The sequence below is a fragment of the Neolamprologus brichardi genome, chromosome 1 (genome assembly GCF_056152115.1).
Source record: "Neolamprologus brichardi isolate AB-2024 chromosome 1, ASM5615211v1, whole genome shotgun sequence".
Classification (NCBI taxonomy): Eukaryota; Metazoa; Chordata; class Actinopteri; order Cichliformes; family Cichlidae; genus Neolamprologus; species Neolamprologus brichardi.
Genome location: NC_142104.1, coordinates 25,883,081 through 25,909,597, shown reverse-complemented (window position 1 = coordinate 25,909,597; position 26,517 = coordinate 25,883,081). Strand labels below are relative to the sequence as shown.

General features: G+C 38.9%; 3 protein-coding genes across 6 annotated transcripts; 1 reads left to right on the top strand and 2 right to left on the bottom strand.

Moving 5' to 3' along the window:
• Positions 1-655: 655 nt before the first annotated feature.
• gtf2f2a (general transcription factor IIF, polypeptide 2a) lies at positions 656-10,134 on the bottom strand. 2 transcript variants are annotated; one of them, XM_006780370.3, is made up of 9 exons: positions 10,005-10,134; positions 9,462-9,535; positions 9,213-9,237; positions 6,416-6,554; positions 5,176-5,235; positions 2,979-3,060; positions 2,714-2,813; positions 1,513-1,656; positions 656-1,391 (listed from the first exon to the last, which is right to left on the bottom strand). In XM_006780370.3, the coding sequence occupies exons 1-9, from the start codon at positions 10,068-10,070 to the stop codon at positions 1,269-1,271; spliced, it is 813 nt and encodes a 270-aa protein (XP_006780433.1). In that variant the 5' UTR covers positions 10,071-10,134; the 3' UTR covers positions 656-1,268. The 2 variants fall into 2 exon arrangements, with proteins under 2 accessions (XP_006780433.1, XP_006780434.1); XM_006780371.3 differs by lacking the exon at positions 5,176-5,235.
• A 3,792-nt stretch (positions 10,135-13,926) lies between these two features.
• gpalpp1 (GPALPP motifs containing 1) lies at positions 13,927-16,771 on the bottom strand. The gene is made up of 7 exons (XM_006780369.3): positions 16,577-16,771; positions 16,337-16,463; positions 16,177-16,257; positions 15,819-16,068; positions 15,277-15,441; positions 15,093-15,194; positions 13,927-14,976 (listed from the first exon to the last, which is right to left on the bottom strand). Exons 1-7 carry the CDS (start codon positions 16,659-16,661, stop codon positions 14,758-14,760), a joined length of 1,029 nt encoding a protein of 342 aa, XP_006780432.2. The 5' UTR covers positions 16,662-16,771; the 3' UTR covers positions 13,927-14,757.
• Positions 16,772-17,157: 386 nt separating this feature from the next.
• ercc3 (excision repair cross-complementation group 3) lies at positions 17,158-26,087 on the top strand. 3 transcript variants are annotated; one of them, XM_006780368.3, is made up of 15 exons: positions 17,158-17,323; positions 17,641-17,840; positions 17,968-18,204; positions 18,315-18,364; positions 18,450-18,585; positions 18,733-18,903; positions 19,245-19,449; positions 19,640-19,954; positions 20,085-20,269; positions 20,839-21,041; positions 21,122-21,218; positions 22,020-22,137; positions 22,224-22,342; positions 24,982-25,131; positions 25,478-26,087. In XM_006780368.3, exons 1-15 carry the CDS (start codon positions 17,296-17,298, stop codon positions 25,613-25,615), a joined length of 2,352 nt encoding a protein of 783 aa, XP_006780431.2. In that variant the 5' UTR covers positions 17,158-17,295; the 3' UTR covers positions 25,616-26,087. The 3 variants fall into 3 exon arrangements, with proteins under 3 accessions (XP_006780431.2, XP_035764037.2, XP_035763998.2); XM_035908144.2 differs by lacking the exon at positions 25,478-26,087 and having other exon boundaries at positions 22,020-22,136; positions 22,222-22,342; positions 24,982-25,111; XM_035908105.2 differs by lacking the exons at positions 24,982-25,131; positions 25,478-26,087 and adding an exon at positions 24,681-24,940.
• The last annotated feature ends 430 nt before the right edge of the window (positions 26,088-26,517 follow it).

Here is a 26,517-nt window from a genome sequence, read left to right as displayed (position 1 = left end):
GCCTTTTACTGTAGTCCACACTGAAGTATAGCACTTCTGCTATATTTCTGTTAGTATTTAGAATAAAATGCAGACATAAGTGTACATGTTAGTTTTTGATTGCTAGTGAAAATTATTTTCTTTACAAATAACTCACTGAACTAACACAGCCAATCTCTCAATATGTTTGTACTCTGCTCATATTGCCTTCTTGGTAAATTATTATTATTATTATTTTTTTTTTTTACACCAGCCAATCGCAAAATGAGTTGAGGCATTTAGGTATGCAGATTACCTACTGAAATTCAAACAGAAATGTAAAGTTGTTTTGTGTGTGTGTGTGTTAAGTGAAACTGCTCGTCCAGTGGGATGATTCTCCACAACCATCTCTAGGATTTACAGGTCTGACATCTTGTTGATGTCAGGAAAATGGCCAGACTACTTTGAAGTGATAGGAAGACAACAGTAACTGAAAGAGTCACTTGTTGTAACCAGAGAATCTCTGAATGTACAGCATGCTGAATTTTTAAGCAGACAGGCTACAACAGTAGAAGACCACAGTGGGTGGCTGTGTTGGGTCAATGCTGATTTGCCGTCACTGTGGTTTCACATTTATGCTTTTGTTTTTGTATCAAGTATTAAGCTGGCTGCTATGAAAATATGATTAAAAAATGTGTTTTCTATTGAAAAAAAACTTTATTGCATAAGTCGACCAAATATAAAACAACCTAAAATAATACAAAAGGTGGGTTATAAGAAGACACCTGGAGTAAAGATCACAATAAATTGTGGATCCAATTTGTTGTGGTGTGGAAAACTGATGAGCCATGTTTCATTGAAGAAAAAACAAAACAAAATGGACTTGTAAAAGAAACGTCACAAAAATCTGAGTGAATCCTATACCAATAGTAACACTGTTCCTCTTCTAAAAATTTTTGTCCTCTCCACATTAAACCCCATATTTCTGGATATACAAAACACTTAAAAACATTATCCACTGTTTTCAACCTCAAGTCATAGATCCTTTACTTCTTAAAACACTAATGAGCACACTCAAGCTGTGAACCACATCAGAAAAGGGTGGTGCATACTTCAATGCCTAACCTCTGATTTCTCCATAGTGCCCTTTATTTTTGTTCCTACAGAATGAGATGGGACTGCAAAACTCCACCTCATTGTCCAGTGCATCTTCAGACCTGATGTACAGAAACCAGGTCAAACCAAGCTCTGATCTAAGAGGAAATCCCTCCTCTGAGTGGAAAGCATGTATTGACCTTTGGATTCAAAAACTATTCATCAGTCTTTTCCTCGCCTTGGTAATGCCTGTACTCTGGCCTGAGCTCCCAGGTGTTCTTGTGTGTTCCCTTCACATTGTAGATGCCAATATCACGCAGGATTTCCTTCAAGTAAATCTGAGAAGAAAAACAAACAATATGAGATAATATTCTTGAGAATTAAAGCTAAATGTAAAAGTAGCTTTTTGAGCCAATAGTACTGTTTCAAATGAGTTATAACCGAGTTCTCAAGTCTTACCACAGGCTGCTTGGTGATATCCACTAAGTCTTTGATGTTGTAGTACTGATGCTTCTCAAAAGCAGAAAACAACATGTCCAACACTTGCTGCTTGTCAGCTCGGGCTCTCTTGCCCTCCTCCTTCTTCTTCCTCTCATACTCACGCTGCAGCAAAAACAGGCAGAAGTCAGCTAAACAACAATTATCTATTATCTAATTCCTGCTCATGGGAGACTGATAATACTCTGGGCTATCGAAAATACCATGTATCATCTAAATTGATCAGGTGTGCGACTTGGCAAATTTGCTTGTTGAGAATTTAAAGTTAGCCCCCCATAGCAACAGCTCAACTTCTATATACATTCAATAAGGAAATACTGTACAATATCTCTTAAGTGCTTCATTAGATCTCAAGGGATTAATTAATTGATGCTAAATTTATTACTCTGAAAAGCAACTTAAGCTGTCTAGAACCAAGAGGAAATACCAAAAGTACATGAACAGATAAACTGGTCATCAGTTCTGCTTAATGTGTTCTGAGGGGATTTAGACAATAAGAGTCACACAAAGTGAAAAATAACACATCTTTTATATTCTATGTTGAAACAATGCTTATTGACTTGTATTGTAGCAGAGAGTGTGTCTGCAGCTGTTTGTTTGCCTCTGTCTGCCTTTAAGTTTAGTCAGAGAAAACTAAAGATTTAACAGCAAAGTGAGATAATATATAATTTGCACTCATTTTCTAAAAAATGTAGTAGATTTTCCTTCATTTTCCATTTATATCCATGGAAAGTCAACACATGTGAAAAGATTAACAATTAAGGGCCAGTTTACAGAATTTTAATATGAGAATAGGTTTTCCTTTTTTCATATTAACTGCTTTTATCTGTATGTTTTTTGTGATACTCCAATCTCCCGTATTTTGTTTATAATTAGAAATCAAAAATATGGGGCACTGATGAAATATGCATATTTAATGGGGCATGAAATAATCGTGCTGGGCAGTCCTATGTGAAGTGACATGTGGTCACCTTGTGTGTGAATCCTGTAGAGCATGTGGTCAAAAACAACTAAGAACATACTAAAGGCACTAAAATGTAACAAGAAAATTCTTAGCCAGATATTAGTTAATTGTGTCTCTTGCGTGAACTAAATCTAATGTGAAAAATGAAAAAAGTGAGTGTAATAATAAAAGAACAGATTTCTCTGTAGGGTTTCTTACATTGTAATCGTGATTGGCCACAGGTTTATAGTTGTTGGTAACAGCTTTATCCAGCTGTTGAGACAGCCTGGCTGGTTTGGAGGACTCTTCAATTTGTAACCTGTTAGAGAGACAGGGAGAAGTACTTGACCTGCTAAGTATAAAATATAGATGAAACAAATATAAATGAATTTCTAGTAAAGCATCCACATGCATGCAGTATTAAGACATTCTGATACCAGACAATCCATGCTATTTCATGTAACTTTAAGTGTTAAATGCTCACCTCTTCAGCCTCATATAGCTTTCACTGACAGCAGGCCTGCATTCTGCTCTCTGCACTACCACTCCCTCCAAGGTTATTTTATCTGAAAGAGAGTGCAGCTAATTAAAAAACTTGATACAGACTTTTAGTCCATGTGCACCACTGCACTTACGGCATATTTTTAAGAGAGAAGGGATAGAAACAAATGCTGTAAATTAATAAGTGGAAACAGTTTAGAAACAAGAAAGAAAAATAATAACAATAATCAAAGTGTTCTCCTTTGCTAGGTGCTGTATGAGAAACTACATCACAGTAGAATCCAGCATAATGCCATTGTTTGCGGACATGGACCCCCCCCCCCCAACAAAGTGACTTGTGGATACGGAGAGTATAATCCTAGCTTAAGTGTTAACAGAACTCCTTCCTGGTTTTCTAGGAACCCTTTGGTTATTTGATACCTCAGCCCTTCGAGGCAGCGGCTTTCAGTGTAGCCAGCACGTACCGTTTTCTAATGCAAATGCATAAGAAGCTAATAATCTTGTGTGCTCCATAGACTATTTATGTGCACAAGACCGAAGGCTGCTCAACCACTCTTACTCAAAATTCCTCAAACTACAGACTAAAAACAAAAAGCTTCCAGTACCAAAAACCTCTGCCACTTCTAATTAGTAAATATTAGAGTTTATACATGCACACGTGTTTTGGCCACACTTAATTCTTGTTAAATCACCACATTTCTTGTGCTTGTAGTTCTATAAAAACACTGTTTTTACATTGTTCACCAAGGCTCAGAATAGCTCTTCACTTACTGCTTTAGTTAGAAAAATGCACACATCTGTACTGTAAATAATCACTGAATCAGACAGGTTGGTTTTGCACCACATCAATCCACTCACATATGAGCTTTTGCATTTTACAATAAGCTCCTTCGCAATCAGAATTATCTTTTAAAACCCTTCTTATAGTTAATAAAGCCCTCAAGTGTCTATAACCCGATTAGGCCTGTCAGGTCACCACGTGCAGATCTTTAAACTATTCTCAGAATTACATCTAAATGTGCTGAAGTCCTATTACTGAGGTCTTATTCTTCGGACAAGCTGTCTGTTCACCAATAGTCAGGTACCACCATGTGCACATTTATAGTTTTTATTTTCAATTTATTTAAAATTTTATTTCATTTTGACGTTTTGTTTTAAGTACAGTTTAGATTCCTGAATGGATTTTCTTTTTTCACTTAACTTTTTATTGTTTGAAATCTCTTTGTTTTAGTTTAGTTTTTATTAGTTTATTAGACAAGACTCACAAAATAATTTCAGTCAGTTTTATTTTTTTTCCCTCCAAAACGTTATTTATTATTTCAGTTAACTAAAACAATTTTTCCATATCTAGATTTAGTTTTTAAATTCACTTAACTGTAATAACAATTGTTTACATTAAAAAAAATGAAACCCTTTTGATTCTCAAGCTCATGAATTTGAATTATGTATCTGCAGGAAATCTAGGTTGTAACTTATGAAGCAACTGGCACAGCCTGCCACAACTGAGTTGCAGTGATGATGGTTAAGAGGAGTCTTCTGCTACATTGTAAGTTACTACGTAGGTTTCTTCCAGAAGTCTAAATCATGCTTTACACTTAATAACTGTGTGTTAACTTCTGTTTTATTTTATTTGTAACATTTTGTTATATTTATTGCCTTAAGGTACTGTAGCTCTACACAGGTTTTTATCTTTTATGGTGATAAATTGATATGGCGATTTTCCAGTTTCATTGTACTACATAGTACTCTTGTACTATGTATGACTGTGCAATGGCAATAAAGATATCTTATAACACTGAGTTTAAGTGATGAATGAAATGTGCTATAGAAAACTGACACTATAATGTTTCTTATAAATTTAACAAAGTTCTTAAAATTACATAAAAACTACATTTACAAGTGGTTTTGAAGGATGAATGATTATGCACACACGCGCGCACACGCAGACGCACACACACACACACGTCAAATAACTGCCAAAAATACAACTGGACAGACTTTGCAATCGTCACTACACACAGCGCCATTCTCCTTAGCATGTAAATGGCTTTTTACTGTGATACCAAAAACTTCACTTGACGAGAAAAATAAACCCTTGAGTCTGATTCCTAAATCACTTCACTGACTTCATGAGCTGCTTTGTGCAACTTTGTCACTTGCTAGGTAAACGGAGGACTCACCTGGGCCTGTCCCTGCCCCCGAACCTGAGCTGCTGCCATCAGATCTCTCTTCTGACTGGCCTACAGGAAGGGAGGGAGGGATGGTGAACATGAAAAATACGAGGGATGGAAGGGATCCAACAGTAAGAACCACACCCAGGGTTTAGTCGCACACCAAAAATGTTTTTAATTACACAAAGCTTCTCATCACGATCTCTGGCAAGTACAAATGCGTGCGCGTGAGCAAAGCAAGCATGGCCGCACAACAAGGGAGCACGGATGCCCTGTCCCACCACTGATACACATGCATAGCAGGGCTGCACAAATGCATCTCATTTGAAACTAAATATAAGAAAATATTACCAAACTACTTTTCTAATTTAAACTATACACTTTTTCCCAATTAGGCACAGTCACTTCTCATCTTTTCTGTTGCTCTACTAAAATGTTTAGATTTTACTACCTCATGACTTCCTCTCACTGCTTTTGCAGCCATCTTCTTGATCACGTCTATGTTCTTCAAACTTGCCTCGCTCAATGAACCATTTAAATTGTGCAGCCCTAAAATGCACACACATATAATATACTGTCCCAAAGTAACCACTGCAGCTCAAGATCACCGGCATCCATAGCAAAGTAATTAATTATGCAAAAATTGAAAACCTAATTATACTGAAAGAACAAAAGAGACTGATGAAATTCAAACTGAGCCAAACAATCCCATGCACAAAATCAACTCCAAATTCAGCAATGATTTGTGTTGATAAGCGTCCCTGCTATGTTAAATGATTCCCAAATTGTCTGTGCTGATTGGCAGTGAACTGAAAATGTCAACCCCCAACAAATGACAGACGATCAAACGATGAAACTGAAACACGTAGAGACAAACACAAATTAAACTGGATAAAGACAAAAGACTCTGTTTTCCACTGAGTGTCCACTAATCCACGATGTAGAATACACTTCTTGTGAGTACCCACTGTTAGGACTGTGGACAATGTGACACTCTAGGAAAAGTCTACAAAAAGTTCAGATCACACAAAGACAAAAAGGGCAAGCAACAGGAAAACTGCATGAAGACAGCAAACTGTACAACGAGTAGCAAAATGGACGTCTCCATCTCCCAATCACAACTTACCTGTGATTCTAATGAGGTATTAGTTAACACAGAAAACTGATATTGCAATTAGGTCAAGCTCATCTTGCAGCAAAGAGGTTGAAAGCAGAGAAAAAGCAGTGGTAGATGAAAACAGAAAGTCACCTGATGAAGTCTCTGTGAAGACTGCCAATGTCTGACCTCCCACTGACTGCATGGTGAACGGGTGTTCGCGTGGTGCAGACACCGTCTTATCCTCTATACCGTCAATCACAGTCAGCTCTTCATTCAAAGTGAAAGACACCTGTAAATAGTCAATCACATTATTTTTTTATTTTTAGCAGCAGGACAGATTTACACACTTGGGATGTAGTTGCCATTTATAAGGTAGTAAACAGAGCTCACAGAAGTGATGCCACTGAGTACAAGAAATGCAGTTTCCAGGTACATGAATTTGCACTAATCACATTGTTTCAAAGAAGCTTGTCCAAACCTATCCCCTCCAGTATCCCTAGCTTAATAAAAGGTTCAGGCAGCACTGCCAGCAACACTGCATTTCAGGCTGATGATATCAGAGCCAGTCAAACTGATGTCCAGAGGCGCATCAGAACACCAAAACTTAGTGCATGACACCAGTTCAACAGCGGGCAAACAAGAGGAATATGGCAAGGTCTACAAACTATAACCAACTCCAAAAGAAACAAAGGTAGTGTGGTAAACACAATCTGCAATTACACATCAAAAACATGGTGATGAAGGCCTTATAATCACTATACAACCTCCAACCCCAGCAATCTCAGGTCTTTGTAAAGCAGCTCCACTGAAATCATTCTGCTGTATCATCTGGTATGGAAACTGCACCATAGAGGAATATGACACCCATCAGAGAGTGATGATGGAAGTTGAGTTTCCCTCCCTCCAGGAGATATATGAGCACCAATGCACTGCCTGAGCCCAATGGATCATTAAAGAGAAGTCGCCACTCTAACCACAACCTGTTCAAACCTGTAAGAACTCCTGGCCTGGAAAACACTACAAATGGATCCACAGTCTAATGAAATTGGATGCAAAAGAGACATTGTCCAATCGCTATCAGGCTGCTGAACAAATTATGAAGTTTCTATTTATTTATGATTTATTAATATTAGTATTCTGTTGCCAGACATATGCTCTTTTATTTTTTGTTTGCACATATAGAAAACATTGGATCGTACTGTGTTCCTTTTATCATGATCTGCTAAGCTAGAGCTCTGCAATATAAACTTTTTCACCAACTTTTACTTGAATCTGTGATATGACAATAAAACTGGATCTGATACACTCATTTCCAATCCTCCCAATGAAAATGTGAACATTTTAACTCTGCCACCTCCTGTCTTTTTGACAGTTCCACCGTCTCTAAAACCATACGCTATAATCTTGTAAACTCATTTCCACCCACTAACTGTTCTTAATCTCTCTTTTGTTCACTGCTTTGCATGGTGTACCCTAAGTATTTAAACTTATCACTAACTACACACCTTGGATTTTCACTGTTACATCTGTCACCCTATCATTCACACACATATTCGATGATGCTTCTATTGACTTTCTTTCCTCTTCTCTCCAGTGCACATCTTCACTTCTCCAGGCTCTATTTTGCCGGTTTTCTACTTTGCAGATCACAATGTCATAGTCCAAAGAGACTCCTGCCTGAGCTCATCTGTCAATCATCACATCAACAAAAAAAAAAAAAAAAAGGGGGGGGGGGGGGCTCAGAGACAAAGCAATCACATCCCTGTGCTTAGACCATCTGTCACTCCTACCACACACCTGAACACTGCCCTCATACACAGGGCTGGGCCATATCATAACCTTCACAGTAATACCGGTATAATGTTAGGCAATGATAAGAAAATGAAATATCGCGATAGAGGGTAAAACGCGCATACACAGTGCCTTTGTTTTCATACGCACATGGCGGCGACGGCGAATGAGAAGGGTGAAAGCAGATCGTTGAATGAAACAGAAGAATTGGTTTGTAAAAATGCTGCAACTTCAGTGGTGTGGAACTGGTTTGGCTTTCATCCGTCAGATACACACCAAAGCACAAATTTTCGTAGAGCATGCAAGCGGGCCATTGTTATTACTGTGTTTTTTGGAAAATAAGGCACACTTAAAATCAATCCTTTGATTTTCTGAAAAATTGACAGTGCCCCTTATAATCCGGTGAATTCTGGTTGTGTTTACTGACCTCGAACTGATTTTATGTGGTACATATTTTAAAATATATATTGTGATAAATATTTTTGGCTATATTGCCCTGCCCTACTCATACACGTCCTGCACCACCCTCACTTACTTCCCTGTCACATCTTGACTTCCTCATAAAGTACCACAGTTTCTCTCTTGGAAACCTATCATATGCTTTCTCCAGATTGTCAAAGACATAGGTACGTACCCTCCTTCTGACATTCTCTATACTTCTCCATCGACACACTCAAAGCAAAGATAACTTCTGCACAGAACCATATTGTTGCTCATGGATCATCAGTTGTCTTCTTAACCTAGCTTCAAATACTTTCCCCCATATTTTTATGGTATTGCTACAGCGCTGCACATCACCCTTGTTGTTCAAAAATAATTATTATTACACTTCTTCTCCAGTCCTCAGGCATATTCTCTCTCTAAGACTGTGTTGAATAATCTGGTCAAAAAGTACACTGCCTTCTCTTCTAGACATTTCCATAACTCAAGACCAACTACTTTTCCTATCTTCACCCTCTTCATCTCTCCATCTCTATCCTTAAACACCCTACAATTAAATACAATAATTGAAATTCAAACTATATATTTTGTTTCCCCAATTATGAATACATTGAGCAACAACCTGTGAGCACATCAAGATTATTTAATGTTTTGGCTCTTACTAAAACAGTCCATTGCTGTATGTCAGAGTACTGGGATGCAGAGCAATCCTTACCTCTGGTTTTCCTTGATTTCCTTTCCTTGGAAATAAAAAACAAGAAAAGAAAATACAATTGAGGGGCCTTTTTTAAAAAAAAATTTAAAATGTACGGCATATGACCAAAATACTGTTTCTATTAAACATGTAGTTAGCCTCAGCTAACCCCTACCATTGATCAACATAGACTCAGTTCCCATGTCACACATAAGAAACTTTGCAGGTTGGCTACTACTTCTATTATAAATGCTCGGTTACTTCACATACTTGCAGATCCGGAGCTTTCCGACTTCTCCTCTGCCTGTCGCTTTTGCCCATTGTTGAGAAAGGTATTTGGGCACCTGGAAGAAGAAACACTATTTACACTTAAACTGTCCACATGTACAAAATATAAACAATAAACATTATTACACTCCTTTCTCACTATTAAAAAGAAACTGTTACTTTTGCAGTTTTGTCACATACTTTGGTCTAAATCGCTAAACTAGTTGTGTACATCTGAAGATTTTATCCAATGTACATCCCGTCACTGTTTGCACTGCTATTATTCTAACTAGGGGTGTTTTTACCAAGACTGTAAAGACTAAGGGATAGCATCTAATTAAATCAGTTGTTTATAGTGTGTTCTGCTCCCAAAATATTGTACTATGCCAGTTTAACCGAGCTAGCTTACAGATGATAAACTTAGCCAGCGTTAGATAACTTAGCAGCAGATGCTAAGCTACCAGTCCGTAAGCTTTAGCCGTGTTTAAATTAGTAACTCACCGTACATCCCATTAACTAATGTTATTACAAAGAGTGTATACGCACCTTAACGAGCCACACGCCTGTATTTTGTTTGGCACCGGTCAAATCCACCTCTCCTTTTTCTGACATATTTTAAAATGATGACTGTTAAAACTCTAGCAGGGCAACCGCCACACGCATGCGTAAATGAAATATGGAAGTATGGCGACTCCGAAGGTCCACCTTCATTACTACTACTGCCTTCACTACGCTTAGCTACTACTAAAAAACAAGCGTTGTTAAAAAATTACAACACAATGACAGTTTTTTTTCCCAGTTTAGTCAACTTAAAAGCAAATACTTTTTAATTATTAATGCATTTTACAGCAATTTTACAGTCAAATCAGATGTACAAAGGGATCATTAATGCAAATTTTACAGGCTGTTATGCCATTAATCTAATTAGTTAAACCTCAATTAAAATTGAAACGTTAACTCCACACATAAAAACTTAGGCTAAATTGTTTCTCATCTCTCCTTTACCATTCCCAAGTACAAAGTCCGAGTTTTACACAAAATTTCAGCACACAAAAACTGAAAATGACATTCGATCTGACAGTATTTATATCGACTAAATTTAGCAAGACACATGGGGTTGATCTCGATGTTACCTGTACAAACATGGTCCAATCTAAAAATATAAGCTGATGTGCTGCAAGAAAAACATTCTACTTGTTTTGTGTCTTTCACCTTCTCTTTCATCCTTTTTGTTCTGTGCGCAAAGTCCTGAGCCAATGTGTCCTGAATTGACCTTTTGCCAGCATGGGTCCACTCACACCATCCTCATCCTCTCACTCTAATGGGCTCAGTCTGGTAACCTCACCACCAATGTTTTCATATGCTCCACAGCAAAACCCAGGAAGAAGATCAGGTCCCAGCACAGGTGACCTAAAGGAAAAAATTAAGTTACAATTTATAGTTACAATTATCCTCAATTTAATATTTTCACTTATTTTTCCTCATTCACTGGGAAACATTTATAGGATAGGAACTCAGGTACTTAAATCCTGGTGGCAGGTCTGGTCCTGACATATGGGGCTTGTTTTGAGTTATTACCCATTTAAAGGCTTTAACCTCTTAAGCCCCAAGCCTACCTGATCTACTGCTTTTTGCCCCCGTATCAGGGGGCGTTGGGGCTTAAGAGGTTAAAGGCTTTTCAAATGAGTAAAAAGGGAAAACAAGATCATGCCTTTTGACCCAGATAGTTAGGCATTTAGCTAGCTAATGCAGAGACAATGAGAAACAATCAACCTTTCTTTCTCTCACACTCTGAACAACTCCAATAGTTATCCAATGCTTTTGTGAAGGGTAACAACCCTAGTTAAAGAGTACAATTGTTCAAGGATGTAGAACCTTGTATATTAGCATGGTTGCAGCCACACTTTGTACTTCCATTGTTTTATAATTACATTTACATGTACTTCTGTAAATATGATGTTTTTGTCAACTTTTAATGGCTTTTATGAAGAAGTCCAAGTAGTGTTTCTAAGAGGAAGAAGACAATGAAATGGTGAGAGCTTAGTATCAAGAGACCATACCTGGTGCTGCGAGAAAAAAGTAGTCACATCAAGTACAAAACTGGGCATTTTTGAGGATGCAGGCTTAGGTAAAAACTCCGTCACTGGGTTGACAGACTCTGCGAACCTAACAGCTCGCTAGCGGGCTTCCCTCTAACATCTCCTGTCCTATAGCAAGTAAACCAGCTGCATGACATGCTGATTAAATTTACCGAAATCCCCATTAGACAGTTTTGTGTATATAGCTTTTATGATAAATCAGTAGTCAGTGCAAAGACTGATTAAAAGCAAATATGTCACAGATGTATTGACAGCTAAGAATACAAGGGGGCAAAAGTAACAAAATAAAAAGTTTACATTTTTATAACCATGACTCTGAACAGTAATGCAATTGTCAGGCTGTCAGCCAGTTTCCTTGTACTAGAAGCATTGGCTGTATAAAACACTTTAATAATAACAAAGTAATAATAATAATAGTAATCTGTATTACACTTTAGACTGGAGCTGTGTATTGTATAACTCGCTGGCCACATCTGGCCAGCTGGCTATCTCTGACCAACCCACTTGAGGTCAATGGGTAATTCGGTCTGAAACATAATTATAAACTATCCAATTTTCCCCATTTTTTATATTAAGTTTTTAATGGTCTATTGGTCTTTTGTGAAAAATGACAATACACATATTTTGCTTTTCTTTTGCTTTTTCTTTTGAACTTTTTTTTGTTTTTTCCCCTTTTTTATGGACAAATATGTATGCAAGAAAGGCAAGAGAAAACACTTGTATAGTGAGTTCCATGTGAACCTGGTTAGTAAGGAAAGAGAAAAAATAGACTTGTACTGATTGTCTAGACGGAGCACTTGAGCTGGAAAGGATGTACAGCAGGTTAGGATGGCAAAGGGTAGAGATCGAAATAAGATGGATATGTATTAGCAAGTGAAGGGAGTGTGCTGAGAAAATGAAATGAGTCTTTTGAGGAGCTCATCAATTAAGAAAATCAGAGAAAGAGTATGTAAGTAAGATAGTTAGTGAATCAGGAAGTGCAGATGATTAATAAGGAGAAAGCAAGGGCAGCTATGAAGAGGATGACGAGTGGAAAGGTGTTTGGTCCTAACGCCAAACCTGTGGTGCTGGAGAGAGGACAGTGGCCATCCTAACTGTGTAACATGATCAGATGCACTGTTTGCTTCGGGAGTTGATGATGGACAAATAAAGAGAAGGTCAGAATGAGCTGTGCTGTGTCTTTGTGGATCTAGAGAAAGCATGTGATAGGGTGTGGCAGCCTTGAGCCTTGGTGGCTCCATGGTTCCTCCATGGAGCATCCTAACCAATTTATGCTCACATGAGTGTGACAGTTTTCTTCCAGACCTTGGCACCATGGTTACATATCCAAAAAAAAAAAAGAGGCCATTGCACACCTAATGCAGTGCAAAGAGACAACACAAAATTCCTGATGTTTCTAAACAAGAAAAGGAAGAAACTGAGATTGTTGGTTCATCTAGTTTTCATGAAAAGACAGCAGCAGGGAGATTTTCATGGTTTAATCCAGAAGTTGAAGCTGCATCACAACTGCTTTCTTATTTCAGGATGTCAATGAGGCAGTTTGAGCTAATGTTGGCAGAGTTGGGTCCACATCAGAGAAGGCAGTGAAATAATTTCAGAGAGCCGATTGACACCGAGCAGCCTCTAGCTGTGTGCCTTTTGAACTGATGATCTTGGAATCTGTAGGTATTTAGAAACGGTTCCTACTGTGTAAATCTACAATTATCCTCTTTGGAGCCTGACAAAGTTCCTTGTCAATCAGTCAATCACCATCACTAATGAGAAGTTAATAGGCCTTGAACCTGTCAAGTTAAATGAAACTGTAGAACCGTAAGTATCACTTATTAGGTTTTAAGTGAGTGAATCTATATGTTTGAGCCTGTATGTTTATTGTTTCATTGCCCCAACTCTTAAATGAACGTGCAGCAGTGTTTAAGTGCAAAATGCAAACACTGTAGTAATACATGAATGGCTTAACCTGGCTAAGTCGTCAAACAAATCCTGTTTTCATTCTTTTTGAACTTTAATGCTGGATCACGCTCAACTCAGCAGTGACGTCACTCTCAGCTCAGACATCTGAAGCAAATTGAAAGCAACATTAGCCTTAGCTGGTTAAATTAGACGTTCTCATTACATCCAATTACCTAATGTTATTACAGAGAGTGTATATGAACCTTAATGAGCCACACATCTGCATTCTGCTTTAAATATTTTAAAATGATGACTGGGATCTCGATCAATGCTACCGCCAAACGCATGCATAAATGCAATATGCATATATAGCGACTCTGAAGAACTACAATTTTTACAACCATTACTACGGCGTATGACTTAAATGCTGGTTACTAAAAATAGGTGTGTTAATAAAGAAACACAACATGCCAAGAAAGTGTTTTTGTAAAAGTTTGGAGTTTATAAAAGTTTAATATACAGTTTAAAGTTGCAATAGCAGTACAACACATTTTATAGGAATTTCAGAAAAAGCTTAAAAGGAATCAATCACAGATGTAGAGTGCATTAATGTAAAGATTTGAGCCTTTTATGTCTAGATGCCAAAATGTCAGTGAGGTTTAAAATGTTCACTTTTTGCATTTAGAACAAACAAAACAAAAAACAGAAAAATATTTAAGGAGCCAAAAAAACAAAGCACTTTGAATCGAGAAAGTATTTTTCTCTCTTTAATAGGTAGTCCAAAAAAGACTGAAGATATTTGTATAATGGCATTAAATAAAACATCTAACCCAGTATTATACTGCACTATCCCCCATTTTAATTAAAACCACACATAAACACTTAGGCTAAACTGTTTCTCATCTCTCCTTTACCATCCCTAAGTACAAAGTCTGAGTTTTACACAAAATTTCAGCACACCAAAACTGAAAATGACATTCGATCTGACACCATTCATAGCAACTAAATTTACCAAGAGTCATGTGATTGATCTGGATGTTACCTGTACAAACACGGTCCAATCTAAAAATATAAGCTGACGTTCTGCAGGAAGAACATTTGAATTGTTTTCATTTATTCTATAACTCTAAAAGCTCAAATAGCTGCTGTTTTATAACAGATTGAATGACTTTAAAACATCTGTTATAACAATGGCGTCCTGTCATTTACACAAACTATTGTGTGTTAAACTCCAGTTTCATAGTTTAGACCATACTCTATGAAGTCTAAAGGAAAATGTATTTTTACACATTTTTGAGATTTTCAGTGTGTTAGAGGAACATTCGCTCCTTGCTGTGGGAGAACCGTGTGTTCAGTTCCTGAGACTTCTTCAGCAGCCGCTGCTTCTGCGCTTCATCAAAGCGGTTCACTTGCAGGTCTGCGTCACGATTGAATGGTCTCCTCTCGACTGGCTGGTCAGCTTTCTCCTTCGCCTTCTCCTTCATCTTCTTTGTGTGAAGGCTCATCAGAGACTCCGCACGTTTAGAATCCTAATAATCAGTGACATGTACAGAAATTTTAGTCCTGAACTTAATGTGAACAAAAATGCATACTCTGCTAAACGGGAACATTTAAGAGATGTGAAAAATGAAGTACAACCACTTACATTATACTTGGACACTTTCTCTGCCATTTCCAAGTCTTTGTGAGAAACATGTGGGACACTGTCTTTCTCTGCTTCACCCTTCTTCTTTCCCTCCAGACGTTCCTATTGGTAAAGACCAACAGACGAATGAGATAGAGGCAAAAATATGTAACAAATAAAAAGTAAACCTGTTTTCATTAAATACCCTGGCTTTGCGCTCCCTGTCTGCTGGTGTATCCGTCCAAATTGAGCGGTCAGCTTTTTCGGGACCTGACCTTTTCTTAAAAGTTCGAGCCCCCAAGCCAATATGCTGCAGTTCTGGCGGGAGCTCAGTCATCCATGTTTCTCTGGTCAGCTCCTCAGGAGCATCCTGTTGACATGCACACACAAAGAAAAAAAACAGTTAAAACTTTAAAAGGGTGATCAGAGAAAGAAGAAATCCTAACACCTTAAAATATGGTTAGTCTTTCTGTCGCTTTTTATGCATGGATTAAGCTGATTGAACTGTACAGTGGCCTCGAGGGCCGGTGTCCTGCAGGTTTTAGATCTCACCCTGGGTCAACACACCTGAATCAAATGATTAGTTCATTAACAGGCTTCTGGAGAACTTCAAGACATGTTGAGGAGGTAATTTATCCATTTAAATAGGCTGTCTTGGATCAAGGACATCTAAAACCTGCAGGACACAGGCCCTTGAGGCCTGGAGTTCGACACCTGTGGTGTATAGTGTCTGGGATTAGGGCTTACGTCTCCTGTCAGCTTCTCTTTCATCCTTTGTGCTCTACGCTCAATGTCCTGAGCCATAGTGTCCTGAATCAGCCCGCTGGCCGGCATTGGTCCAATTACATCCTCATCTTCTCCTTCGCTGCTGGAGGGTTCGGCTTGGTAGCCTGGAGGCAAGGCAGGCCCTGGACAACTGTCTGCATCTTCACCATCATTGTCTTCATGTTGTGCTCTGCGAAACCCAGGAGGTAGAGCCGGTCCCAGCACAGGCGGCCTGAGAGAACAAAGTAAAGTTACAGTTTTCATAATGATCCTCAGCTTATTGATTCCACTCCGTTTTTTTTTCTTTATATGATTTAATTTATAGGATAAATTTGCTCACACATCTGGTGAACTAGGACGTTTCTTAAATCCTGGCGGCAGAGCTGGTCCAAAGAAACCATCATCGTCTTCTGTGCTCACCCTGTTCAGAGGACATATGTCAGTGTTTTGTTTATCGAGACATTTCTTGTATTTTAGCTGTAATTCAGCATGAAACCCACTCTGCGGCTCTTTCTTCACCGGCGTGTCCTGTTTTGACTCTTTTCACCGCTACCTCCTGCTCACTCTCATCAGAGGAGCTTGACGGTTCTCCCCGTTTATAACCGGGCGGTAAAGCAGGGCCAACCACTGCAGAGTTTGAAGAAGAAAACTGAAGACCGCAATAAAAAAAACAATCGGACAAAAACACTACGAATGCAGGAGTCAAAGTAAACGAGTGGTAAACATATAGTTTCACTTACATTCGTCTTCATAATCATAGTCTTCAGGGCTCTCCTTTCTAAACGTCGGCGGTAAAGCGGGTCCAATTTGTTTATCAGACGACATATTCAACTCTGGGTAATAAATCAGTCACGTAGCTGCAGTAATTTCTGGTTAAATCAGACAGATACCTTCCAACAGATTGAGGAAACCCGTAAGAATCAGATTGACCTTTGAACGAGGAAGTAAACACGGAGTGGCTAGCTTTTTAAAAAAAAAAAAAAAAAAATTAATAATTTATTGGTATCAACCTAGAGAGGACATAAATCAGAAATACATGAACGTTTCTGTCATTTATTCGATATCAAAAACTTTTCTAGATTGTTTTTGATTGTGTCGTTCAATATTGAGTCAACATTGTGTTTTTTGTGTAACATCCCTGCAAACAAAACAAAATAAAAGAAAAAACACACACAAACACAGAAAATGAGACATCAAAAAATCTCAGAATACATATTAAAAAAATATTTCATATCATCTAAAAAACAGTTAATTTCTCAAGTTGTTTTTTTAACTGTACGAAGAGGATTTTATTTTGACATTTCAAACCGGAAGTGTTTTCTGCAGGAGTTTTGACGCGCAACACCAGCAGCCTGACCCACACCGGTCAGTTTGTCTTAGAAATTCCGGGAGGATATTTGGTTGTTATGCTGTCATATCGGGCTTAGTTTGAGCTATTACCCATTTAAAAGCGGTTAAAATGGGTAAAAAGGACAAAGGAGATCGGGGTACGTTGCTAATCCTGTGTTTTGACCTATATAATTAGCCATTAAGCTAGCTAACTAAGTGATAAGAAGCATTGTACCTTTCTTCTTGGACTCTGAACATTTCCAGTAATTATTCTGTGCTTTTGTAAAGGTTAACAGTTCCAGATAAAGACCATTAGATCAAGGATGTAGAAGCTAGTACATTAGCACGTCTGCAGCCACACTTTCTGCCTCAGTTCTCATATCGTTACATTCATCCCTGTTTCAGCCTGATGGTTTGTGATCCTTTTATGCCTATGAATAGTTGCATACTCATGTTTGTATCCTTTGGGAATCAGAGAAAAAGTCCAAGAAGCGTTTCTATGAGGAAGAAGATGATGAAGAAGAGGCGGTGGGGAGCGAGTCTCAAGAGGCCATACCTGCTGCTGCAGGAAAACAAGTGGACGAGTCTAGTACAAAACTAGATGAATATGGAGCCAAAGATTACCGTGCTCAGATGCTGTTAAAAAATGATCACTCCTCACGTCCACTCTGGGTGGTAAGATGTGCTTGGGTTGTTGATTTCCTCACTTAAAATTAAAAAGCTTTGGTGTCCTTCCACTTTTATGTGCAAGATGTATGTAGTTCTCTCATCTTATTTTTTCAATTTCCTTTCTCTCCTGCAGGCTCCAGATGGACACATCTTTCTGGAAGCTTTTTCTCCAGTGTATAAATATGCCCAGGATTTCTTGGTGGCCATTGCAGAGCCAGTATGCAGACCTAACCATATCCATGAGTACAAGCTAACTGCCTACTCCTTATATGCAGCTGTCAGTGTGGGGCTCCAGACCTCTGATATTGTGGAGTATCTGCAGAAGCTCAGCAAGACATCTGTACCTGATGGAATCGTGCAATTCATAAAGGTCTGACTGGGAGTATTTGGTGTTTTGAGGAATATTGCCGAAGGCTGAACATTGCTGAAAGCACAGTTTTTTGTCGTGATATGCAAATCTGATCTCTCTCTTCTTCTCAGCTCTGCACAGTGAGCTACGGCAAAGTCAAGCTGGTGCTCAAGCACAATAGGTAATTTTAAAAATGGTTTCTTCACGCTTTGCATCAGTAGCATTCTTAGCACTTTTCATAAGCTCCGATTGCAATCCACGCTCAGGTATTTTGTTGAGAGTGCCTTCCCTGATGTGATCCAGCGACTTCTGCAAGACAACGTGATCCGTGAATGTCGTCTCCGCGCTGCAGATGGAACAGATGCTGAGCTTATTACTGAAGTCATCCACAGCAAGTCAGCGGTGTGCAAATGAACATTTTTTTTAAGCTCAAACTAATGTGTAAAATAGCAATAATAAAAAAGACTGTTCTTTTATATTCATATGTTTAATAAAAAAAAGTTTCTCTGATCAATCACATATTTGAATTTAAGTTCCTCTTTCTGACAGATTTCTAAGTCTGTTCAAGAAAAAGAAGGCCCTTCCAGCTCACAGCAGCCCAGCGATGGGGAGACCTCAACCCAGCAGGTCCCTGAGGACATCTTCAGCTACTATGAGCAGATGGATAAAGAAGAAGAGGAGGAAGAGGAGACTCAGACTGTGTCCTTTGAAATTCGCCAGGTACATACCTGATTATTTTTTTCCCTCTGTAACACTGCCACATACTTAATATTATTGCCGGCCCATATTTAAAGCTTTTAAACATACAGATTTAAACGTATTTTCTTGCAACAGTGTTGGTGTTTTAATTTTTGCTATTGGTCCCCAAATCATCAGAAGTAAGTCAATTATTAGGTTATAAAACTGGGTGACGTTTGGGAACTGCTTTTCCCTTGATCAATAAAAGCTTATGTTTCAGGACTTCATTTTAACAAAGTAAGATCATTTCTTTAAAAAGCCAATGAAATATTTTAAATCCCCACACTAAGCTCTACTCTGTTCTTTTTTTTATTGTGGTGCAGGAGATGATTGAAGAGCTGCAGAAGCGTTGTATTCAGCTGGAGTACCCCCTCCTGGCAGAGTACGACTTCCGCAATGACACAGTCAACCCCGACATCAACATAGACCTTAAGCCCACGGCTGTGTTGAGGCCCTATCAGGAAAAGAGTCTGCGCAAAATGTTTGGAAACGGTCGCGCCCGCTCAGGAGTCATTGTGCTGCCATGTGGTGAGACAGTGGATTTACTGTAGTCATAAAGGACAGAATGTTTAGTATAATATATTATAAAGATGCAAATTTTTATTCCAGTGTTGTAGTATACTCTAAAAGACACTTGAGACTATCTTTTCATTTCATCAAACCTATGTGTAAGACACTCGTGTGTCTCAATAATGTTTATCCTATCTTTGTTTTACAGGAGCGGGTAAATCCCTGGTCGGGGTGACAGCGGCCTGCACGGTGCGCAAACGCTGCCTGGTGCTGGGTAATTCCTCTGTATCTGTGGAGCAGTGGAAGTCCCAGTTCAAGATGTGGTCCACTATTGACGACTCTCAGATCTGCCGCTTCACTTCTGATGCGAAGGACAAGCCTATAGGTTGCTCGGTGGCCATCAGCACCTACTCCATGCTGGGTCACACCACCAAGCGCTCCTGGGAAGCTGAAAGAGTCATGGAGTGGATGCGGAGCCAAGAGTGGGGTCTCATCATACTGGATGAAGTTCACACTATCCCTGGTGAGTTGTTTTTGGTTTTTGTGTTATCCTAAATATATCCGTATATTTATAAGTATTTCTTTTACATGCAGTGAACCAGACAGAATATTTTGGCGCGATTAGCCTCCATCCTAACTTTCTTTGCCTGTAGCAAGGATGTTTCGTCGTGTCCTCACTATAGTCCAGGCCCACTGCAAACTTGGCCTCACTGCCACATTGGTCAGAGAGGATGATAAGATTGTGGACCTCAATTTCCTAATTGGGCCAAAGCTATACGAGGCCAACTGGATGGAACTGCAGAACAATGGCTACATTGCTAAAGTCCAGTGTGCAGAGGTGAGTCTTGCAGTATAACAGTAGAAATAAGATATTAGATTATAAAATAGATTTAATAAATAAGCAGCTTTTTTTTTCTGCGTTCACTTTCTAGATGAATCCGTAATGCGATATTATGGACATATACATTGTGGTTCTGGTCTCGTGTCAGAAGGCTTACACTGATGATCTTTTAGAACTGGCCGATGTAATTCCAAATTCATTTTAATTATCATTATGTAACTGATAAAGCAAAAAAATCTAAAGTCACTAATAAATCATTTCATCATACAAACTAATAAAACTATTTTTTCTGGTAAAGTTCAATTTAAGATGGTAACAACTGTGTCTTTTTCGTATTAATTATATTGCAACTTTACGATGTGCTCAAGATGTGCAAATTTGCACATCTATTCCCCCGCACATTGATTGATGTTAGTTGTCACTGTTGATTATGTTGTCACTTGTCAAATTCAAAACAAAATGTGTTAGGGCAGCTTCAAATGTAAAAGCAAAGCCTTTTAACTGTATTCATGTTACAGTATGCTTTGAGTATCATCATCAGTGTGACTGGCATGCCTGTTCTTCAGGTGTGGTGCCCGATGTCTCCGGAGTTTTACAGAGAGTACGTTGCCATTAAGACGAAGAAGCGGATCCTGCTTTACACGATGAACCCCAATAAGTTCCGTGCGTGTCAGTTTCTCATTCGCTTCCATGAGCGACGGAATGACAAAATCATTGTGTTTGCTGATAACGTGTTTGCCTTGAAAGAATATGCCATTCGTCTCAACAAGTAAGTTACTGACAAAAAGAGAAGCTCCTTCTGTGTTTGAGGTTGTAATTGTTTTAACAAATTTTCACTTTCTCCCCGAGGCCTTACATCTACGGTCCGACCTCTCAGGGGGAGCGAATGCAGATTTTACAGAACTTCAAACACAACCCCAAGATCAACACCATTTTCATCTCAAAGGTAAACCAGTCAGTCTACAGGGCTGTGAAAAAGCATTTGCCCCCTTACTGGTTTCTTACATGTTTCAGATTATCAAGCAAATTTTAATATCAGATAAAAGTTACTTGAGTAAATACAAAATGCAGTTTTTGAGTTATGATTTCATTTATTAAAGGAAGGAAAGCTATCTTACTTTTTTACACAGGGCAAGGTAATTACCCTCTAAACCTAATAACTTGTTTTGCCACCCTTGGCACCAAAAATTGCAATTAAACATTTGTGATAACTGGCAATGAATATTTCACATGGAGGAATTTGTCCCACAGAATTGTTTTAATTCAGTCACACTGGAGGGTTTTTGAGTATGAATGCCTGTTTAAGGTCTTGCCAAAGCATCTCAATAGGATTTCAGTTAGGATTTTGACTAGGCCACTTTAAAATCTTAATTTTGCTTTTTTGTTTGTTTGACCCACTCAGAGGTGGACCTGCTGGTGTGTTTGGAATTATTGTCCCACTGCATAAGCCAAGTGATTTTAGTAAATCGGTTTTTCGAAACATTTTCCCAATTTTTAAAACCAATCGTATAAACATTTGGAAGCTTGGGTAATGGTAATTACCTGAGGAAGGCAATAATCAGTAATCTTCTCTCCATACGATATGTAAGAACAATAGCTACAAAAAGTATTTTGACACATAATTCACATTGCGTTTGGTCTTTGTGTGAGAGAAATCTCACTTTGATTTTGCCTTTTATTACACTGTAAATGCATGCTGGTACTGTGACAGAGTGGTGAAATTGCACGTTTGCGAATTCTTCTGCAGGTTGGAGACACTTCGTTTGACTTGCCAGAAGCCAATGTGCTGATCCAGATCTCGTCTCACGGTGGATCACGCAGACAGGAGGCCCAGAGGCTTGGGAGAGTCTTAAGAGCCAAAAAAGGTCTGTTTGCTCATCTAACCATTTTGTCTTCTGGTGTCTGTGAGCAAAATCACTTATTTCAATGTCCCTGTCCTCTGCCGTTTTAGGAATGGTGGCAGAAGAGTACAATGCATACTTCTATTCACTGGTGTCCCAGGATACCCAGGAAATGGCTTACTCCACCAAGAGGCAGAGGTTTCTTGTGGACCAGGGATACAGCTTTAAGGTGTGCTGTTAACTTCTTAACACGGTCTCATATGATTTGTGCATCATTAATTATAACCATGGTCATAGTGCACATTTCTTTCATGAAAGTCATGACCCATTTCTGTTGAAGTTTACTGTTATAGCTTGAAGGATAGTTTACAGCGAGGATGAGCGCTCACAGCTGGTAAATGTTTATGCCACTCAACTTTTAAAAACCCGATTCCTGAATCTAGTGAGTCCAACTGTTCTCTGAAATATATTAAGCCTTGACTTTTATTTCCATATTCTGATATCAATTTGAATTCTTTGACCAAGCATAGTCAAAACTACAGCTCTCACGAATAAGTAGTTAAGTGTTTAAATCCCTGTAATTTGATTTTACCCGTCTCACTGAAAGACTTAACCTGCTAAAACCTTCTTCAGTGATCACTCTTCTCTATCCTCTTAAGCCACGGCCTTCAAAGACCTGGGGCTTATGGGGAACGGCATTCATAAATGGCTGCTAAAAAATAAATAAATATTGAATGAATCATGATGTCTTCTAAAAAGCTGCTATGCCTAACAAAACATAGGAAAGCCACCCGATTGCGAGAGGGTCCATTAGGGTACGTCCATCCCTGTCTCTTGAACATCTCAAAGAATTTTGTGGTTAACATAATTTGTGTGGCGTCAGAAAACACATTTGCTAAACATTTCGTGGATTCTATTTTGACCATTTTAACAAACTTCGGCACAAATATCCCCTTATCCAACCATTTTCTCCTGCTTATCCAGTTTAAGGAGACAAAATCATGATATCATGGTCTAGTCTGAACAAAAATGGATGTAAACTGTTATCTGACTGGATATTGCAAAGTGGAAATTCTCATTTGAGTATTGTACAGTTAAACTTATATGAATGAAGATTTTTGACTTATGGAACAAAATCTGAATGTCCCAGTTTCATTTTGTTTTGTCATAGTAGCAGCTTCAATTATAGTTTGCCCAAACAAGTTTGAGCTTGATGTTACATATTTTAAAGAATTTGGTTTCATTGTTTCCTGTCTGTCTGGTGGCATATGTTGTGAGAAGAATTCCAAGACACACACTGGAAATCAAGACCTTTAAGCAATTCTGGCAGCAGTCAAACCTAGGTTTGTTTACATCAGGGGTGGGCAACTCCAGGTTTTGAGGGCCGGTGTCCCTGCAGGTTTTAGATGTGTCCTCGAACCAACACAGCTGATTTAAATGGCTAAATTAGCTCATCAACATGTCCTGAAGTTCTCCAGAGGCCTGGTAACGAACTAATCATGTGATTCAGGTGTGATGACCCAAGGTGAGATCTAAAACCTGCAGGACACCGGCCCTCAAGGCCTGGAATTGCCCACCCCTGGTTTACGTGGACAAAACAAAGATAGAACAAGAGAAAAGACTACTTCTCTGACTTTAGAGGCACATTCATTGAATTGTATTTGAATAAGAAAGTGCCTGCAAAGTCTTACAGCAGCTGAAAGGTTCACAATAAAGTGGAAAATCAGTCCCTTAACTGTTATCACTAGTGATGGGCAGATGAAGCTTCATGAAGCACTGAAGCTTTTCATCCAATTGGTTCACGTTGGTTGTAACGTTGAGGTATGGACAGCTACACACTGAGGCCTCAGTCCTGCCTGTTCACATTTTATTCAGTAAAAACTAAATTTTCACTGCTTTTATGGCCTTTTTAGTGGGGAGAACATAGCTAGGATTTAATGATTTAACAAATCTTTTAAATCCTTTGTCCTCCACAATGCTAAATGATTGGGTCCTCAATCACCATGCTAACCAGGTCTTCATGTATTTGAGATTGTTCTTCTGAGGAAAGACAATAAAAACAAAGCACAAATATAAATATCACACACGTAACTTATTACAGATGTATAATATTGTTATATAATTTAGTAACATTACTGCATGCTATATTATCATTGCATTTGATGGCTCACCTGGTCTTGCTCCACAATCGGTGTTCCCCTTATACTCATGCAAAGCTCTGTAGTGCCTAAGCATGGATGAGGTGTTGTTGTTATATCCCAGCTCCCTGGCACATAGCAAACACTTCACCTTGTACAAAAGTAAAGCCACTTAACATAAATTGTATTGCACCATCAGTATTATGAAAATACATTTTCTGTAGAAATTTACATACCTTGTTGGGAGGAATAAGATCAAAATGTTCCCACACAGGGGAGGACATCCTCCTCTTCTTAGCTGGCTCCATTCTCTCCTGACTTTCTCTCCTCACTCTCATAAACCTCCAAACTGTCTCCAAACTCTCACTAACCGCAACTCTCCATCAAACACCCACATTTTGAGTGAAGGGGTTTATATCTCTGTCATAGCTCGCGGCAAAGTTTGAACCACTTCCTGAACCAGTCACGTGGTACAGCCGGGCAGCGAGGCTTCGGACGTCACCATTTTCAGCTCCTCCCATAAACGAAGCAAGCCTCGTTACGCGCATCGCGGAAACACCCCCTCCATTACTCGACACAAGCTTTGAAACCTCGATAAGGAACGGCACATCACTAGTTATCACACCCTCCCACCCGTGTTAATGATGTTTATTTCATTCATGACACAACTTTCAGTCTTGTTCATGTGCAAATAGGATTTCTAAGTGGTGCTCTTCCTCCTCTGTGACAGGTAATCACAAAGCTGGCAGGTATGGAGGAAGAGGACTTGATGTTCTCCACCAGAGATGAGCAACAGCAGCTGCTTCAGAAGGTTCTCGCTGCTTCTGACATAGATGCCGAGGAGGAGGTGGTGGCAGGGGAGGTGGGCGCACGACCTCAGGTGAGGACTTTCACCAGCTGTTAAGACATTTGTAGAGAAAGGATGTTTGGAGGGTCAACAAAATATTGACACTGCAGAGTCACTTCGAAATCGCTCCTTATGGGCCTACCAAATGAAGGTTAATGAAAGTTCACCACCCCCCCTTCCCTACACAAATGTTGTTGTATATTGTATTGCTGTAATGCTCACCGATTTGCTGTACTATAATGTCTTTGTCATTATTATTATTATTATTTTTGCACTATGTCATGAGTTACTCTGTGCTCCCCACCCCTGCTGATGGTAACTTGCATATTTTGTACATTTCATTACTCTCACTTCTTCTTTCTCTATGTTTCCTGATCAGTTCTCAAGGCGAACCGGCACCATGAGCTCCATGTCCGGAGCAGATGACACCATCTACATGGAATATCAGAGCAGAAGCAGCAAAGCTCTTGCAGCGGGCAAAAGCGTTCATCCACTGTTCAAGCGCTTCAGAAAGTAGATCTACGTGTTTGACACCTTGATACCTAAAAACGTACTGTGCTGTAATGGGCAGTAAGACAAAACTGGGGCATTGAAGTATGCGTCAAAGAGCAGGTTTGAAGCCCAGCTGAACTCCATCGCGTCTGAATGGAGCAATGATCGGGGATAATCTGTCACTAAGTGGTAAAGCTTTTCAATGTCTGTAAATTGGATGAGAGTGGATGGCTACTTGCATATGACATATAAATCACATTAGCTTTGTAAGCAGCAAAAGATCAGCTCTTAGTCTTTTGGCATCTAAATGAATAAACCATCTTATTTACTGTTGGATAACACAGGTTATCTAATGGTAAAAAATTTGACTAATGCTGCTTTGACCTGCATGAGGACACGTTTGTTATTTTATAGCTAATTCTCATATGCTGGTTAACAGCATAGCTTTTTGTAAAGTTGACTAGAATGTGTATAAAGCTGCTCCTGAGAGCCAACCACACAGATATGTTTTATGTCAGTTCATTCTGTAAAATGTTATTAAATATGTTTTGTAAAATGAATATTTTATTCTCCTTAGACTTGCAGTAATATACACAGCAGACAACAGACAAAGTCTCAAAGTCACAAAACGAAGCAGGACAATATGCAAAATGAGTTAGTAAATCTAAAGAAATCCAGTGAATACTCTTCTGGCAGCAATTAATGGCCATGATAGCACCCACTTACTACAGAAGACATTATTTAATCTGACTAACTCATGATTGTGTAGCAATGTCCCCATGATTTCTTCTGAGAATGAATAAAGGGAATAAAAAAAACTCCATTTGGATAAAAGCCAGGCGTGGAGAGGAGGGGGATAATTCTTTCTTTGTTGGTGACTTGAAGATATTCCAAAAAGAACATCTAGAGCCTGATGCCTTGTCTAAG